General features: G+C 40.0%; 2 protein-coding genes across 9 annotated transcripts in view; one reads left to right on the forward strand and one right to left on the reverse strand.

The window, feature by feature from the left end:
- LOC110982962 (CMP-N-acetylneuraminate-beta-1,4-galactoside alpha-2,3-sialyltransferase-like) overlaps window positions 1–9,506 on the forward strand; it is a 41,939-nt gene extending 32,433 nt beyond the window's left edge. For 7 of the 8 annotated variants that reach the window (XM_087138051.1, XM_087138053.1, XM_087138052.1 and 4 more), the window contains one exon: window positions 1,175–9,506. In XM_087138051.1, coding sequence (XP_086994177.1) covers window positions 1,175–1,420 — 246 coding nt within the window. In that variant the 3' untranslated portion in view covers window positions 1,421–9,506. The remainder of the gene's footprint in view (window positions 1–1,174) is intronic. The other variant, XR_015425641.1, reaches the window with a different exon arrangement.
- Window positions 9,507–10,985: 1,479 nt separating this feature from the next.
- Window positions 10,986–19,486, reverse strand: LOC110982991 (transmembrane protein with metallophosphoesterase domain-like). The gene is made up of 7 exons (XM_087138074.1): window positions 19,195–19,486; window positions 19,072–19,088; window positions 17,015–17,507; window positions 16,359–16,469; window positions 15,207–15,378; window positions 14,517–14,650; window positions 10,986–13,743 (listed from the first exon to the last, which is right to left on the reverse strand). Exons 1-7 carry the CDS (start codon window positions 19,409–19,411, stop codon window positions 13,553–13,555), a joined length of 1,335 nt encoding a protein of 444 aa, XP_086994200.1. The 5' UTR covers window positions 19,412–19,486; the 3' UTR covers window positions 10,986–13,552.
- Window positions 19,487–19,495: the final 9 nt, after the last annotated feature.

Below are 19,495 nucleotides of genomic sequence, written 5' to 3' on the forward strand. Positions count from 1 at the left end.
TTCAGAGTACACCAGAGGAATTTTAGATGACTTGGCAGGAATGAGGAAAATTAGAGCCCAGTCAGTAATTCATCATTTGTACATGGGACTTGATATCCCTTGCAAGGTTTTAAGCACAGGGAATGTGCCTGCAGGGAAAGGATTTTCAAAGGAGTTTCACAAAGGTTCCTTACATTCCAAAATGCCTGTTTAGTAAGGGGTTTTAGGAAACAATTTGATGGCTTTCTTCAGACTACAAGAAGAATTTGAAGTTTGAGTTTTCTTTTCTCTTTTCTGTACTTCTTTCCCGAACATATCAGTTGTGCCGAGATGGCCAATATTACTTATTTCCTGTCCAAGTTTTTTTTCCCGTAATTATAATTTCCACCATGAGATTTACAAACATGTGCCTCTGACATATTTGTGAAATTGTGAATGCCTTTCTCAGAGGCAGTTTTGAAATTTGAACGTCTGTGTGTGTGTCCAAAAGGTAGTGACTTGTACATGCAGGTGTGAAGCAAAACACATTAAAGGGAACCAGTCACACCAGCAGTGTTTCCCCTACGGCTGTGCATTTTGCAGGTGATTCAACAACCAAAAAACATTGTAGACTTTAATATGAATAGGCAGGCTGTGGTTTTAATGAAACAGGGGAGCACTTTTACATTTTTACAGAGTTTTACAAAGTTGCTCCCTTTTTGCAGTTGAAAATGGACAGTAAAATTTACATGTCAGGTTTTAATGTTCTTGTGGACATTGACTTTTATTTGAAACCAAATCACTTATCGATCTCAATTCAGTTAAAGCCGCCACACTGACATAGTTGTGGAGTGCTTAATTGGCCAAAAAACGGGTTGGAGAGTGCTCAAAAACTGGCCAAAAAACAGGTTGTGGAGTGCTCAAGAATTGGCCAAAAAAAACAGGTTGTGGAGTGCTCAAAAATTGGCCCAAAAAAGGTTGTGGAGTACTCAAAAATTGGCCAACATCAGGTTGTGGAGTGCTCAAGAATTGGCCAAAATCAGGTTGTGGAGTGCTCAAGAATTGGCAAAAATTTAAAACCATCGGGGAACATTGCTGCCATAATAGTAACTCACGATTCTCGCCCCCTTTACTATGTTGTACACCATAGACATAAGACAACTTGATTTTTAACAGTTTAGAATTTGACAACATGCCGGGTCTTATTTACACCTAGAATGTGCCAACGTCTGGCTGCTTGGGCATCATGCTGGCATTGCGTTTCTGTGACGAGGTAGCCATTGCTGGCTTTGGCTATGACACGTCCATCCCCAATGCCCCGCTCCACTACTATGACAAGCTCAAGATGAAGGAGATCAAGCGGTCCTGGACGCATAGCGTGGACAAGGAGCAGAAGATGCTCTTTGACCTGGTGGACCAAGGGGTCATCCAGGACCTAACGGGAGGCTTAATAAGGACGTAGCATTGGATGAAGGAAATAACTAAAGTTAATTCTCTTGTGCGTCAGCCTCTAGCATCCTTTTTTGTAACTTGCCCCTTTCGACACAAGCGCACATCACAGTATGACAAAGGTAGTTGGCTTGGACATGCTGTTCACTGTTGAATAGGACTCTCATGAGGATTGGAATGTGCGCTATGCCATTTAGCACTTGTTGCAGGACCACCGGGAACTAGACCCAGGAGTACACCGGTGAGAAGGCAACAAATTTATGAGAGGCTGTTTGCCAGTCGCAGGGAATTCCTCTTTTGTTGAGGGAGAAGCACCAAAGAAGAGAGAAACTGACGGACCAAACTTTCGTAGGAAATGTCAGAGTGGAGGGAAGATGCGAGCGAACATTATACAAGAAAGTGTGCCAGACACCTCAGCCTGGTCTCTGTATATATCTGCAAGGGGCCTGTGTGACGTCGATACTCATTTTTTTACAAGGAAATGCAGCTTTTAACAATGTCACTTAGAAGTTGCTCATTGAGAGGGATGAAATGTGGTAAGCACTCAAAAGACGGCAAAGCCTGTTTTACGACAAAGCAGATATCAGGGTATAAGTACTCTAGTTTGGGTCAGAAACATGTTTCACTACCAGTGTGTGCTTTTATATATACATGTATACATATCCATGTCAGTGGATGGCATATTTATTTGGATAAATGTGTGCTTTTTTGTTGTTGTTGAAGATTTACTGTAATGTGTTTCAGTTTTAGCCACCTTTCTAAGTCCCACCTGAACTGCAAAAGTAGGTGTGGTTGAGACTTCATCTCACACTGTCTTGAACTTGGGGAAAGCAAAGGCAGGAAGAATTCAACAGTTTACATGATGGAGATCGTGGAAACAGCTGCGACAGTGGGACCAATTCGGTTCACATTCTGTGTAAATGTGAATGCAGTGATGACCAGTTTGCCTCAATCAGGGAATTGTACGTAGCTGAATGGACAGCCAGTGCCTGTCTCTCATACATGTATATGTCCTCAGAGAAGCCGAGATGTTTCTGTTAAGGGGCCTCCTCCATGACCGCCCACATACCGGTACCATCCACTTCAGGGCAGGCACGATTGTGGGCAGGTCTTCATCCACCTGCAAACTCATCCACAATGCCCATCACATGTCCTTTCACCAGTCCAGTCTCAAGTCCCTTTCATATGACCAATCACAAATAACAAGATGAACAGTGACTAAAGAATACTTTTGTCAGAGTTCAGTTGAGTAGCTCTGGAGTGGACATGTGACTGGATGGCTTATGAGGAACTTATGATGGACTTAACTGTAGCACTGTCACCTACCTAGGTACGTATGTTAAAATGTTTCACAGTTCTTACATTTAACATCTTCAAAAAAGTTCCTCTTTTTTTCAAGTCATCATTTATGTTTTCATACAGTCCTCCTTTATTCCTTGTTTCTCTCTCGGATCATAGCAGAGTACAAATTTCCCCGGTAGTTTTGATATCAACGGATCAGTTCTGATATGAAACCAGTCTGTTGATGAAAGTTGATGTGATATCATACCATTTAAACAGGGATGTGCAACTGCAAATAGCTCCAGTGCAAAAACACATTATGTCATCTCTGTTCCCTGTGTGTTACAGAGTGTTCTCAACTTTTCTCAAGAGAACTTGCGACCATGTGGCACACGTTCACAAGTTTCAATTTACTTTGGTTTTGTTTTGACAAATCACTTTTAGAGGGAAAAGAAGTACATGCAGAAATTTTGATCAGGTTTATAATCTTTCTTGCCCTCTGAGATGAAATGAATCAGTTTCATTGCCAGAGTAATCCTTGGAACATGCGTGACTGGGGCTGCCATTTTGAATCCACAAGTCTTTACTGCCTTTTACATTTATAACCAAATATTCATAAAAGTATCGTGCATTTTTCTTGGAAGTGGCCCAGAATTATTGTTTCACTCTTTTATTGAGGACGTAGTTTTGCATTCAAATACAACTTTGATATGTTTTTGATCTATCTAACTGGCTGAAATTATTTTAAAACTAAAAACAAGGAAGTAATAGTTTTGTCATTGCCATTTACAAATCTAGAAAATATCCAACAGACTGACACTAGTATTATGCGGCATCTACATGTACTTGGATAATATTTTTGCCAGCCCTAGTTGGGATGTTTCCGAAATTGTACACTGCAGGATGCCCTATTTTACTGTTTTGTTATGCATTATGTATGTTTATGAGAGTATTATAACAATATTTAAAACTTTTATACATAGTTGCAAATAAGATATATACCCTTGATTTTCATTTCACCCATCATGAAACCCAACAGAAAATGGAATCTTGTTTTAACGAGACAACTTTTTTCAAATTTGTGGTACATTTTTCTCAGGATGTAATAGATAAAATATCTTGAGTATCATATTTTATGCAAGGTTATACTCTTGACTTAAAACAAATATGAGAAGCAAACCAAATGGCGGAAAGGTTCAGATGTACAGACAATCTGATTTCATATACTTTAAGTACTCCTTCCTGCAAGGAGTAGACTTGATTTTTACTGCAGCTTCGCGTGTGTGACATCACTGTTATTCATCGAAGACACTCTCTGGCACTGCTGTGGCTGGAGGCGTTATGTAATCCGTTATGTTAATGGAATTTCTCATTATTTTGATACTTTGGCGGCTGTAACACGCACTGAACCAGCTCTGAACTAAAGTTGCGCATCCCTGTCTAAATGTTCTGCAGTTTGGCCAACCTGTCGTAAATTTGGTTTACCAAAGAGGATTTTAAGCCAGTCTAACAATTTGTTTCGTCATCAGTGAACTTTTTTTTTTAATTTTAGCATTTGCCATCAAGACCAAAAAATGCAGGGAGGGGATAGTATGTCGTAACAGTAAAGATGCTACGGTAGTTAACCATGTGTATTTTTGTTGGGATGAAAGTTACAGGCTAGTGACATAGTGATCAAGGAGCAGCTGGCTTGAGTGACTTGGTACACATTCTAGTTTTCTTCTTTTCTTGTGGTTGTGCTTTGAAGTTACCTTCATTTCCTTTCTTCATGGATAGGAATTTTTTTAAACTTGGAAAATAAAAGGGCAGGATGGGAACAGATTCAAGTGCAATAATACCATGGATCATCTAAAATAGTTTGGTCACAAATTAACTTTTGAGCCATTTTAAAGTATTAATACAATAAGTTCAAGGTACATGTAATTTCACATAGTGATAATGAACCGTCTTGAAAGATGTGGTTGCTGAAGGAAAAAACTACAGACTGATTGCAGCTTGAAAGCAGGAACTTTTACTGTAATTGTCTGGATTCCAGACCCTTGTGATCACAGTGGGTACATACATGTACATTTCTATCGTTTGCCTCACCAACTATGACGATTTTTAACAACATGGCTGAAGAACAAGAATAATAATTTACACTGGTCTTTCAGTGTTTCAAACTAGCGTGGATTTCCCAAAGTATGCTGGGATTTCTAGATTTGTTCTCTCTTGTACGTGTACAGTGGAACATTTGTCTTGTCAAGTCTCCTGTCTATACCTGTTTCTTCACGTATTTCAACTGGCTCTTTTGCACTGTTGTTGAATGTGGAACAGTTTTCTTCCAATGAATTCTCTGTGATGTATTGGATGTACATGTATTTCATTTCGAGACCTGGTCACTTTAAAACATCAGGGTTTTTCTAAGCATGGAGAAATTGGTTCAAGTTAGAAACTTGCTCAGTGGTGTTGACTTTATTCCTTCCCTTTACATTTTTAAAAGTTTGTGCGAGTTCAGTATTGTTCATTTATATTTCAATAAGAAATGTTGCCTCGTATCAAATCTGTACAGCTCTTTTCCTGTGTGCTTTTAGTCATTTCAGTATTTAACTGATAAACAACTTGTAACAGTTGTTACCATCGTAGAGGAAGGACACAGAAGGAGTTTGATCTGCCCGGGCTGTAACATCTGGCCAATTACCTCTTTCTGGCATGCCTGGTATGTCCATAGCCAGAACGCAGCGAACGCTTGCTATGCACCATCTGTTTCATGACCACGAAACCCCTTTGTACCCTGTGTGCCCTAAATCTCTAATAAAATTACAAACTTTGCATGGATAATGGAACAAAATTTAAAAGTTTATTTATGATAGCAAAAGTAGGTCTAATATCAGGAACTTTTCTCTCCCTGTTTCCTGGTCACATCAACAATTTGTATTTAATTGCAAGCAAAAAAATACAAGTATTGCTAGGATATTACTGGCCCTGCTTGTCCAGCTAAGATGCAGGCAGTAATCAGGCATTCTTTGGAATGTTTTCTATTATGCATCTGACTCGGTGGCAGCCATCATTGAACACTTTGAAGTGCCCGAGTTGCAACTCTTTCTGTGTCATTCCTCTATGCTACTATTCATGTTCAGTTATTTTATTTAAAGGAACCAGGAAATAGAAATATTTCTATAAATTTTTACTAAAAACCCTTGCAATTGCATCTTTGGATTTCAATTGACTTCATTTTAAATTTTGTTTTGCAATTTTAACCCATATTTTGGTGCTCTTTTGGTTTTTATTCCAATGCAATTTGCATATTCATAAGCAGAACTATGATGTCATCCAAGGTGCTGAATCTCAATGTTGCACTGATTTGTGCAAAGACAATTTCTAGATTTTTTTAACCACTGCTCTGGCTGATTTTCTTTGGCAGTTCATTGTTGTGTAAGTATATGGCAATAATCCAGCAAAAATCCTTTTTACAGAAATGTTCCCAGATAGCAAATTTTGGGTTTGCAATTTGAACATGGAAACATGCAACCTGAACCATGACTTCCTGCATTTACATCAAAGCAAAGCGCCCTCACTTGTCCAGAAATGCATGGTCAATTTTTAATTGAATGCACCATTCAGTTCATGTAACTCAAAAAAGATGTCAAACAGTTTTTATACATGGAAGAAGAGTATAGAGATACTCAAAAAGGGATTCAAAGAAAAATTCATTTCCTGGATCCTTTAACTTATATTTCTTTGCCTCTGTGTTGGATTTTGTGACAGAGTATGGGGCTTTACTCAACTCCAGAATTTCTTTTTACCATGTCGTAAGTGTGCTATATTGGCTTTTGCAATGGGAGACTTTGAGGTGTTCGATGGTGGCAGACAAACTGGTCCTTTTCCACAGCTATACGCATGCTCAAAACCACATGTGCATGCCCAAAATTGCATGCACATGCCTGAAACTTGCAAAAAGGATCGGTTTGTCTGCCACCACCAAGAGTTTCAAAGTCTCTTTTTTACTTTTAGTGGCGGTTGGCGAGGCCTCGGCTTCAAACGTCACAGTCGGCTTTGGGATCTGAAGGCTTGTCTGTTGAGGCTTTGCCCACGTCTGAGTTGGCTTTGTTGTATGCCACAAGTTGTAGCAGGAGCGTTGTCATCGCTCAAAGCACCCAAAGCCTCAGGATGTTGTTGAGACCATGACTGTGGCATCGGCTTCTCACTCAGAAGCTTGACTCCAATTGGCTGAATCAGGTCACATGCCCCTTGGACTGGGTTCCAACGTGCCGAATCAGATCCCATGCTCGCAGGGCAAATCCATGTAATGTGTAGCATCATCCCTACACGTTTAGTGTGTCCTTCAAGTCCAGTGGAGCAAAAGTGGAGAACATTCCATCGATTTAGCTATATAATATTAGTGTGCTAGGAGTCCTTTATGCACAACCAGTGAATTTCATTTTCCAAATATGGATGAATAAACAATTTGGATCTATCTATTGTTGATTCATTTCCTGTTAAACGCGTTACAAGTACATGTACCTTTCAGTCATAGGTTTACAGTATTTGACCATCCATTATAAAAGTGTTCATTGTGATAAAGTGAAAAATGTGCGATGTTTTATTTGTGTAGAACACTCTGGGTAATGTTGTTCTCGTGATACGCAAAGTTCTATGTAGTAAGACTGGAAAGAAGAGCATGCACACACGGCAAAATACAGGGTAGTTAATGTTTGATTCAAAAAGTGCCTGAAAGGTATAGACTGGAAAAAAATATTGACTGTAAATCACGGAAAACAGGTGAGCGGCTTGGCCCATTTCTGATTCTTCTTAAGCTTGTCGGTGTTTACCGGAAATTGTCTCCCAGTTAACAAGTTCACTCGAATTTGTAGCATTGTTAGTATTCAACATTCATCGTCAGTGAAACTTGGCCGAGTACTGTCTGCCTTGATCAAACCCTACTTTTCATCTGTTTGCTAGCCATTTCTTTTTAACCAAAGAGTAAAGTTCCCTCTTAGACGGGGTTTGTAATTGGTGGACACAAATACAGTGCGTCTGCATGTCATTTGAAAAGGAGTGCATCTGTCTTGTACCGTTCTTGTGTGTTGTACTACACATAAACTAGTGGATGTGTTTTGCTGTATGTTAGGCCCCCGAAAAAAGTTTGTCTCTGGTCAGACTAATCTTCCGGAAGTGATGCGGCGATGCAATTTTTCCCCCCCTTTCCAGGGTTGGATCGTAGACAATTGCAGACACATGTTGTCGAGTCAAGGGACTAGACCAGCTTTATCATGATTATACCCAGCAAGAAATGAGACCGAGGGGTACCCCCCAACATGTCCAATCCCTATACACATTTCAGACTATTGTTACTTAACACATCCCCCAAGATGTCTGAAAGGAATTCCCCAGATTCCTGCGAGACAATGACCAACACAAAGCAGGGGGGGTTCTCTCCGTCTCATACCTTGCTGCATATGTATTACATGCTGACAACAAACCACTTTTGTGTCCATAGTCTGCTATCATTGTTCAACATTGATCTGGTTGGGATTAATCGCCTTGTGTTAAGGCAGTGTGACAATAGAGAATGCTGTTGCAGGTCTCACAGAAAAAAACAAGATTGACGCGCATCTTCGAAATCAACGCACATGCTGACCAGAATCAACTGTTTTTAGGCCTTTCAACCAACCACTTCGGATTTTAAAATCTTAACCCCTTCGCGCCAGGATTCTTTTGACCGCGACTGCTGGGCTGCAGTATACCCAGTGTGGCAAGCTCTGTCCAGCAGCAGGCCCATATTGAAACTGCAGCTGCATGGTGAATAGAATGTATGTGTGGTATGCACTAATCCTCACACAAAGCCGCGGCTGTAGATGGTCTGGGCTGAAGGGGGTTAAGACAGTCAAACCAAGTTACCTCAAGGATCATTCATTACAGCCACACACTTCTCCATTCAGCATCCCTAGACAGTAGCCAATGGGATGATCCATCCAATGAATCCTCCAAGGCTGTATCTGATGAATATGCAAATTGTGTGAAGTATGCAAATGAGATTCAAATTTGGTACCACATGTAAGGCATGCCAAGGAGCACTGTATGATGTCCTTAATGTAGCTGATCCGTTTCCATATCTGTGATGTGGTTTAGGAAGTACTTTTTCGGAAAACCATAGCTTGTTACCACCTTCTACATGTACATATTTTGTGTGACAAGACAGAGACCCATGTCGCTCAAGCCTGTGCATTTCTGAGGTACGGCATTACAAGGTTAATGCATATGCTGATGGTAGTAAAGCCACTCACTTTTTTTGGTTATAGATCAACCAATGGGGGTAGATGGAATTATTGGTTGCATTTTAATTCCATCCTCAAACATAATCCCCCCCAAAATGAAAGTGTGGCCTGTCCAAAAGTTGTGAAACTCTGCAGGTGTTCAGGGTAAAGCGTTGATCGTGGGTAATATATCAGGAAATCACAAAATAGACTGTGATTGAAACTATTCATTATACCAATCGATCACGTAACCATTTCTGTTGTTAATTTCAGTCATTTAAAAGTGCTTAAAAGTAGAATAAATATTCCGTACGCTAAATTTATTTTACAATTATACACACAAACTACTGATTTGTCCTGCACCTTAAAAAAGCTAAATGTAAATAAATGAATGTTCATTGCAAAAAAAGAGGTTGGAATGCAAAGATTTCTTGTACAACTTTTGAGTTGATCACATCTAGTCCATAATGTTTCTTGTAATAATTATCAAGTTCATATTTGTGTTGACCAATGTTTTTAAGAGTTAATATATTTGAATATTTGTTGGTAATTAACAACAGTTTTCCATGTTGCTGAAGAGAATGATAACATAGTTTTGGCTCATCTTTTCTCCCGTGGGTATAGCATAAGTAAAAAATGACCAATTTTTCATACATGAATATTGTCCATACTGAGACTAAGGAGAAACATGCGGTCAAGTGAATGTGACTTGGTAGTCACCGTCCTAGGGGAAGAAAATGGCTCAGAGGCCATAATGGCTTGCAGGGGCCTCATTAGAATGGCCCCAGCAACATCAATTGAGGTGTCACACAATTGCCCTCGGACAGTAGCTGTACTCAGATGTCCACCCCAACAAAAGTGGCCAATTGTCTAGGACAATGTGGTGGAAGTGGGCGAATTGTCCAGGACAAGTCAGGCGGAAGGTCCAATACGAAGGAAAATGGGCAATATGGCTCTAGTGGTGAAGTTCTGTGCAACAAAATGGAAAAATCTCTGCATATACAATGGGAAAAAAGGTCAATCCAAAACTGCTCCAAAACAGGACAATTACTGGCAAACCAAGAAGCATCATACTGATCACAAGGTTTCAAGATATCACGATTAGAACTCACAGTGAAGATGTGATAGGAAATGGACAATTTTGCTGGTGAAACAGAGAGCAAATGCAGAGCTGCCAGACACTAGCACTGCACGTAAAGCGTCCATTTTGTATTCCATAACCAATTCCACTTCAGCATTGATTTGCAGAGATTTAGGAGAGACATTGAATCCCAAGGGAAAGCATAAAACGGTGGGATAAAGTTGTGCTGAGGATGTTGCCACGTACATGTACTTCAGTACGACTGTATTTGCACATACACTCTGAAGGAGGTGATTACAAGTATTAACATCAAGTACATGTACGTGGACTCAATAGATACTTGGACATTTTCAGTGACCTTAACATTTGAACTACTGGTATCAAACTTTGACCAATAAAATGCTTCCTTTTCCTGGGCACATGATCTGCAATAGACAGGCTATTGTCCAGGAACCAAATGAACTTCGAACAAACAGAAAGAAACAGACAGACAAACGGAGGGATAGTACCCTGCCCCCCACTGATGCAATCGGTCCATCAGCCTTACTTGTCCCTTTCTCCCTCGATGTTGAACGTTCCTGCCAGGTAAAACCAGTCCCGTGGCTTGTCTTGGCAAACGATCCTCACGTGGTGATCAGATAGGCAAACTATGCCCATTGATGTCAGGTGCGATAACCAGTATTCCACATCCTGTGTATAGTGGTCATGGTTCCCTGTAAAGGGAAAACCATTACTAGTTGAAAACCACCCAAAGTAGGAGCAAAATATATTACATCTTGAGGGGATAGTGGTACCTACATGAATGCAATAATTGATATAAATTATGAACGGAACAGAACTGTCAATCTGTAAGTAAGAAATTGCACACACCTGTGACATAGTAGATACCGTGCATTGCCCTTAACTGTTTAAGTGGGCTGACAGCTTCCCCCAAGTTCTCCACAGTTGAGTCCACAAGATCGCCAGTGATCACTACAATATCTAAGCAGACATTTTTATTTCTAAATGAAGGATAATGAATTGAATCATCAGTTTGGTCTATGAAATACTGTTCTGGAACATTTTGAGCATTTGCACTTTCATAAAATATACACATGTAGCTTACTTCAAATAGGAGTAATTTTTGACAAGTACAAATTCAAATTCGTGTAAGCATGATACGCCTTACAATTACAGAAGTTATAATGCATTTGGGAGTTTGGGAGGCTGTTCTTTGATACTGCATTAGTTGCAATGAATGAAATATCTCTATCAATCACTTACATATATTGGGCTAAGACTATCTCCTCCCTAGTCTACTACTGATGTTTCAAATCAAATCTTTGATAGGTTTTACCTTTCATAATTTTGGGTATGCATCCTGGACGAAGAAACACAGTTCTCACACTCAATTCCTTGGTTGTTTAAATACTTTTTTTACTGTCCAAGAAATAGTTACAATCAGGTCAGTTAATCTTACAGAACCTCCCTTCATGATCAAGCACCATACCAACAGCTGTCAAGGTCATGCATTGATTTAGGTTGTGAAACAAAACTTCATGTCTGCTGTGTTTTATCTTTTTTCACCTAGCACCAGCTTGAAACTCTACTGCACTTCTCTCTAGGCCCAGCAGTAGTGTCCCATTAAACTCCTTGTAAGTACATGTACATTAGAAGTCATCCGGTCTTCAGTAACAAGACATCAAAATGAACTCAGGCAAAGATATTCCTTTGCCACTACTTTGTTCATTTACTTCGGACCGGCCTTGTGATTTGACTGGTGATCAACTTGTTCCAAACTTGGCTATGGGCTACAACTCAGATGGCTACTGGCATAGCTTATCCCTGCATGCTGGCGGAGCTGGCACTGCTCCAATACTGGTAGAGCTACAGAGAGTTATGTTGCTGTATCAAGGCGTGCACAGACCAGACATGGACGTGGGCCAGTTATATAAATCTCATTAATAGAACCTGTGCAAATACAGGTCAAGCACAGCCACCACTGCAGCACTGATTTCTAATTACTGTTACCACATTTCTCTCCAAGTAAACCTTCCAGCAGTGGACTCTTAAAACATTCAAAATTATTCAAAATACTTGTAAAAATATTGCTCTTTTTAAGGAAAAATATACACACATGTACACACATATTCCACATAATTCTCTGCAAGTTAGAAATAATATAAATGAATGTCTTATTACATAAATTTATGGTAGATAAGATTTTCAATAGAAGCATTTCCGAATCAAAAATTTACATTTAAAATGGTCTGGAATTTGCAGAAATGGATCAAGGTTATTATCTGTTACTTTATCAAAGGTTTATTTGAATGAAGTTGGCAATAATGTGCTACACTTTGCTGTTGTTAATGCATTTGTTATGCAAAAAATAAATTGCTTTTTAAATTTCAATTTGCATTGTCTTTTTCTTATATCCAACTAAAGTATAAAAAAAAATAGTCCTGATAACTTAATAGCACTTTGAAAGACGGTCCGTGTACATCAATCATTTTACAATTGGTTGATCTCAAACTGTTTTCTGCATGGCAGCCCCATTCAAATCCTTCTATCGGTAGGATTCTGCCTGAATCCTACTACCACTGGGGACATCAAGCATTCCAAGTACACTAACTTCTTTGGAGCATCGCATCCCACAGAAAAACAAATAACAGTGGCGATACTCTTCTTTCCTCAATCCTGCCAAGTCTGCTAAACATTTTGGCAGAGTTTGTAGGATTTGGGAGGGCCATCTATTCATAATGATCATAATTATCAAATTCTTCAAGACTTAGTGGCAATTTTTACGAATAACTATTTTCGTACAAACATCTTCACATGTAAATCCTAACCCTTAGCAGCTTTACAGCTTTGGAATGATAACATTTTTAAAAAATCACACCATAAGTTAATTCCAGCGACACTGGTGACTGAAATTTTGAATACAAAATCCTGTCCCTTTTCCTTATTCCTAATGTTCCTTTCTCGAAATCAAAAAATCTGTAAAGGTGAAAGGACATGACAACTTGTGCATTATTTAAAAATTATTTGCAATGAGAAAATGCAGCTGTCTGTGGACAACTTCAAGGGTTACAGACTCAAGAACCAAGAGCAGATAGAGAAAAAACGTTTTTTTGGGGGGTGGTCTGATTTTTTGAGGGAGGGAACAAAAACTTCTTAAATTTTTTGGTAGGCTTCTGTGGCCTTTCTAAGCAAGGAAGCTACGTTTGGGGGCTTTTTACATTACTTTTTAAATAAGCCCTGACCAACAAATTTGACTGTATTCTGTAATCTTTCTAAAAAGAAGTTTCTTGCTGGGGGGTGGGTTGAGAAGGGAAGGGGGAGATGGGTGGAGGTGGATGGCCCCTGTTGGTCACCCTGGATCTCCCAGTGGCCAGAGTTACAGAAATGCACAAAGCACTGTACTGCTGACACCACACTTTAGTTATATGTGCACGTTTCAGCATGGTCCCTCTAGCTCCAAAGGAAAGTGTACATGTAAACAAAGTGTGACGCCATCAGTACATAGACATGCTCCAACCATGATTGATACCATTGTCTCTGGACCACCTCAAGATGCTAAGAGGGTGATCAGGGTAATCTCAGCCCTGGAGAACAGCCTCATGGGAGGGCCGTTATACCATGTTCCAGATGACACATACACATAAGTCCCTTCCTTGGGTTGGTAGATGCCGGCAAAGTAGGGGGAGAAGAGGTACGCTGGGATGGTGATGGGGAACATCTGTCCCCCGTGGGTGTGACCTGATTAAAGCAAGTATATTGTAGGCGAGGGTTAAAGGTCAACTTTAATTGAGTGTCAACCTTGTATCCACTTTCACTACACCCAGGTATTGGATCATTTGCATACACTAACATTTCTGATATTATTATGGGATGCAGAAATTAGTCCGACTAGTGGTGCCATTCAATTCTGCAAATTTATTTATTATTAATTTTGAGGATTTGAAGTATAGACAACAGAGTGATCAAAACCCAAGTGATGTTTTCCAAACTTAAAATGTGATAATTACATCCACACAGCCTGTACTGTCTACACGTACATAGAATACATTAAAATGATAATCAACAATTGGAAATGGAAAAGCTTGTAGAGAGTATGCAGCATACCAGTCAGAAGGAAATTCAGAATGGTGTAAACATGCACCCACCAAATTTAAATCACCAATGTAGGAAGAGGGATCATCACTTCCAGAATCTATGAAATAAGATTCGATCAGGGAGGAAATTGTTCCTGACTGTCAGTTGTCCCTTCCTTAGCTACGACCTTCAAAATACTCATTTTCCAAGTGACATGTACAGTTTGTTAAACTCAATAATGAAGTCAGAACATGATGCCCAACATGATTTAAAACATGCCCCAAGCCCCACTTGCCTGATTTATTGAACAAACTTGAATGTCTGGATCCTTTACTGCTCATGTCTGTAAGTTCGAAAGAGAACTTGCCTGAAGTTGGCCCTTGTTGGTTTGTGTAGATTGGAGAGAGGGGGGAGGACATTTTGAAGATATCACTCACCTGAGAGGATGAGACTGATGTCGTACTGTGATTGGACAGCTTGTTTGGCAGCCTTAGGCTGATGAGCCAATAAGATGATCGCATGATCACTGTCTGTACTGGCAAGAGCTTTGTCAAGATCAAATTGATGCTCCCTGTGGGCAAATTTAAAAACAACATAAACGCACTATTGAATTTCCATGCCAAAAAGAAGAAGCATCCACTAATGACCTTGAATAGTTTCCACATTTTTACAAATTAACCTTTTCAATTAAAAATTTAAAAACTCCTTGGTGCAAGAATTCACAGAGCTCTGTACTGATAATGCCACACTTTGTTTATGTGTGTACTCACTGGACCATGAGCCCCTATTGGCTCCATAGGAAAGTGCACATATAAACAAAGTGTGACATCATCAGTAAATCAGCATACTGGCCCATTCTGTTGGCTAGCAACCAACCCTTGAGTAAAGAAACAGTGGCTGGTCTCTACCACCCTTCGTCTGGCTAAATACATTATTCAAGTGGTAACTTGATGGATTTTGAAGGGTCTTGGCAAAGTCGGTTCAAGTTTAAAAGGGGCTGACCACTGATTTTAAAACAACCCTATGATCCAAACAGACCTTCTTTAAACTGAAATGTTACAATGAATCCAAGAACCTAGAGCTCAAAAGCCAAACATTTGGGGAAATCGACTTTCGCTTCGCCTTACTTCTCATACATTCTCTTTCCCTCAATGTCGTTGGTACCAGCCAGGTAGAACCAGTCCCGTGGCTTCTGTGGATGAACGATCCTTACAAAACTGTTGGACAGGCAAACTATGCCCAGGGACTTTAGATGCGATAGCCAATGCTTTACGTCGTAGGTGTAGTATTCGTGGTTCCCTGCAGTAGCCATTAAACGAGAGAGTGCAAAATTTGAGTCGTAACATTTCCAGGCACCAGTGCCTTCTTTTAGGTACAAGGTTGGCAGAGAAACTTTAAATATAAAAGTTCCTCACCAAAATTGTCATAGGGGTCATGAAGAAAAAGATGCGCCGAGGGAAAGCTGTACCAAAAAAGAATAAAGGCAATGTAGTAAATATTTAATATACAGTATATTAAATATATTTAGTATATACATGTATATGTGTATATGGTGTCCCCCGCTTGATATTTCACTTGTTTTTATTTTTGTTTTGCTGTAGGCCCCTAATTGTTATTTGTAATTTTTTTACTTCTTTTGTATTGTATATGTTTGCTAGATATTTTGATGTTCTGTGTTGAGGTCGAACAAATAATAAAAGTAATATTTAATGAACCAAACACTCTTCAGAAATGTGAACGAAAGTTTTGATTCACTTTTCACAAATTCTTGGAAAAATGGTTTTTGTCCAGCCAATAAAAGGCATTCTCAGTGATGGCAATTACCCTATGTAGTTTTACACTGCTACAGAGTCCTATACAGAACTGTGCCTACGGTAAGATTAAGAGTAATATTTAAATCTGCATCTCTACTTCAACCTAGCCAACTTCTTGCCTCCCCGTGCAGATTGTGTCTTGTGCTTAGCCCAGTCTTCCATTAACTTAAATATTTGTGCCCAGACTGTCTCCAAATCATCTACTAATGATGGCTGGCAACATTCTAGCTAAACTATAATGCCAATATGAGAAAGAATTCTACGGAAAGAATTCAGCCTGTTATAAACACCCACAAGTTTTGACAAGGGGCATCTGTTCATTTTTAGGGGATTCTCAATGAGGAAAAATAGTTTGGCACCAGAGGGAAACAAAAGTAAGGATAACTTGGTTTTTACGACACTTGAAAACTGTGATACATGTAGTTCAATACAGAATTCTTGCCTAACTATGGGAAATGCACCCACCTGTGACATAGTACACACCATGTGTCGCCCTTAGCTGCTGCAGTGGACTGACTGCTTCGACCAAATTCTCCACAGTTGAGTCTACAAGATCACCAGTGATTACTGTGATATCTGTTGCAGATAAAACAGCATGCATTATACACGTACCAACTGTTTCATCTGATGTGAAACAACCAACGTCTTTCAACCATAAATTTACATCACTTCAAATTAAAGCATTTTACTCTGAAATCTCAGTATTAAGCACATAATGCAGTTTGTCAGGTGTGAGTGGATGCAAGCTTCTGGGAAGCTGCACTTCCCAGAATCTATGTATGTACATGCAAATTGTCGTCGTGGGCACCATCAGTCAATAGGCACAATTGGCTGATTGGTGATTGCTGCACTTCTATTATTTCAACCTTGCGGTACAATCTGTTGATCCTGTTACCATGGTTACCATAAGCTTCCCCCTCCATTAGCTTTCCTTATATATCTTACATCAAGGATCCAGAAAGATCCAACTCAGCTCTATCACAAGTAGCAGGTGCAGTTTATACCAAATGCCTGAAATCATGAAGCTACACTTCCCAGATTTTTGTGTTTTGCAAAACGGCCCCAGCAAATACATGTAAGCTTGTATGTTCATGTACAATGAAATATGAATGATGCTGTACCAGGTTTTAATGCATTAGCCACGTTCACAGATTTCTGCAGCTGTGACTTGCCAACAGTCGGCCCGAGGTGGATGTCTGACAATTGCACAATCCGCAGTCCATGCATGGACAAGGGAAGCTTCCGCACTGGAATTTCCACTGGTTTGACCACTGGTCCTTCAGCTGCATTCATCACTGACACAGCCACCAGACAACTGGAAATCACCACAATCATCACAGCCCGTATGACAAGCCAGTTCTCCTGGAACCACTCCCAGCTCAAACCTCTTTGAAAAGTCATCTTCAGGAAAAATTCAACAATCTCGAACATGAAAATGACAGCAGCAAGAACAAACAATGCTCCAAAGCAGATGAAGGACACGAAAGAAACAGTTCCAACTTCGGTGGTCTTTCCCAAGAAGAGAATACATAGTTGGCTGAAATGTGCAAACAGAAGAAATACAAACAATGCTGCAGTCCACGTATGAAACACAACACCTTGAACGCAGCTCTTCTCCAGGGAAGAATTCCATATACGAAGTCCACTGTAATATCGCGTAATTACTACAAAAGTATCCTTACTTTGATCGCTGAATGAAGACGATTCCAATAGGCATTGAAGAGCTGAACATCATAGGACAGAAATGTGGAGTTTTGGGCACACTTTTGGAGCTACACATGGACCAGGTTTACATCGACAGGCGGCCATCTTTGCTTCTGAAGAACATGGCGAATGCGCACGACGTGTGCGCATGAACCGAATCATATCCGGAAGGGGTTGGGCTGCCACAAGCATTGAGGTAATTTTATGCATGAATCCGCAACACGAGGAGTGCAGAGGGCCGTCATCTGTCTGGATGGATCTACACAGTTCACGAGGTGCCGCGCAATGTGCCCTACTGTACATGTACATGTACAATTTTTACTTGGGGGAAAATAGTGCGTGTTTTGCGACAATTTTTAAGTTGGAGGATTTGGTTAGAAGGAAAAATGGGCCCAATTTCTTTTACAGACAGTTTGTAAGTTGGACAATTTGTTTAGAAGGAAAAAAGGGCCAAATTTCAGTCTTTTAGAGAGTGCTTGTCAGTTGGAGGAGTTTTTTTCTATATTTATAGAGAGGGAAGGGGAAAAGGGAGCTGAAACCTGTCTTTAGATTATTGTGTGGCTATCTGCGCTCTAAAATGTGAGGGTAGGCTTGTACAGGAGAAGAACATCCTTAAGGATTTGATTGAAGTGGTCTACTCCTGCATGTCGGCAGCGCCACATGTATTCGGCCAGGTAGAACCCAAACTGGTCGCTTCCACTGTATGGTGTGGACTCTTTAGTCACCTCTGTCACCAATTGCGCGTAAGACTCCAATTCTCGCTCATAGTGCATGTATTGCTAATGGATGAAGCAACACTCCACCTAGCCTGAGTTCTTATACAGCATTGGACTGAAATTCCTTCTTTCGTACGGCCGACTGCATTTCTACTTGTTCTTTCTCTCTTGGTTTACATAATACGACGTACGGAGATAACTCACGTCATACAGTCAATTGTGCTCAGACATGTACCTTACCTAGTTGATTTTCTTTGGCACAACCTACTTATATTAACAACGGATAGCCACATTTATTAATATTTAAATATTCTAATTTATACAAATATTCGTGAATAATTACATATTCAGTTTCATAAATATTTAATTTTTTTAAATATTCATCTTGACCTCATCTTGACCTCTCCTTAATTCAACCGTAACTTTATATGGAACATATCGACTTTCTCCGGCAACAAGCGCTCGTGTGGCGTGGTCAGTTAGACTGCTGTATTTCTATACCTAACAGTTCTCTTCATTGCAGGTTCGCTTCCCCTTTACGACACAATTTGGATTAAATGTCTTAAATGTGTATACTAACTGTAATAATCCTTGTACTAATGACAGGAAAACTGTGGAGAAATAAAAGGACGGGATAGTGAAGGAAAGAGGAAACGGTAGAGGATATAGTAGGGAAAAAAAGAACGGCAAAAGGACTCACTTTTTTGCCGTTTTATTGCGTGGGGCCCCTTCTTTTTAAATCTGTCCCCCTAAGTTACTGAACCCCCTTTCACATCTCTATCCCCCAAAAATAAATGTCGCCCCTTTTTAAATCTGTCCTGGAGCAAAAAATTCTCCTAAAAAGTGAACTTCGTATATGGAACTCTTTCCCTTCTCCATACTTTTCATCGGTCTTAAAACAAGATTACGCCAGACCACAAAATAGGATATCAAGAAAATTACAGGGACAAAAATTCCTAAAAGTATCCCTGCTCTCTTGATAGACAGCGTACCGAACCCCATGGACGATGAGGTGAGGTAGGCTATGAAGAAAACACACATAGAAACTAGGAAAGACGCAGCAAGGAGAAAAGTCTTGAAAAGCCTGGGCGCCGCCATCTTTCTTTTGGCGAAACACCTGTAACCAGTAACCCTGACGTCTGTATTAGTGGTGTTAGTGAAAAAGTACACGGAAGGTCTGAG

This window comes from Acanthaster planci, linkage group LG06 (assembly GCF_054643075.1).
Source record: "Acanthaster planci isolate LZ-2023a linkage group LG06, COTS_SCS, whole genome shotgun sequence".
Classification (NCBI taxonomy): domain Eukaryota; kingdom Metazoa; phylum Echinodermata; class Asteroidea; order Valvatida; family Acanthasteridae; genus Acanthaster; species Acanthaster planci.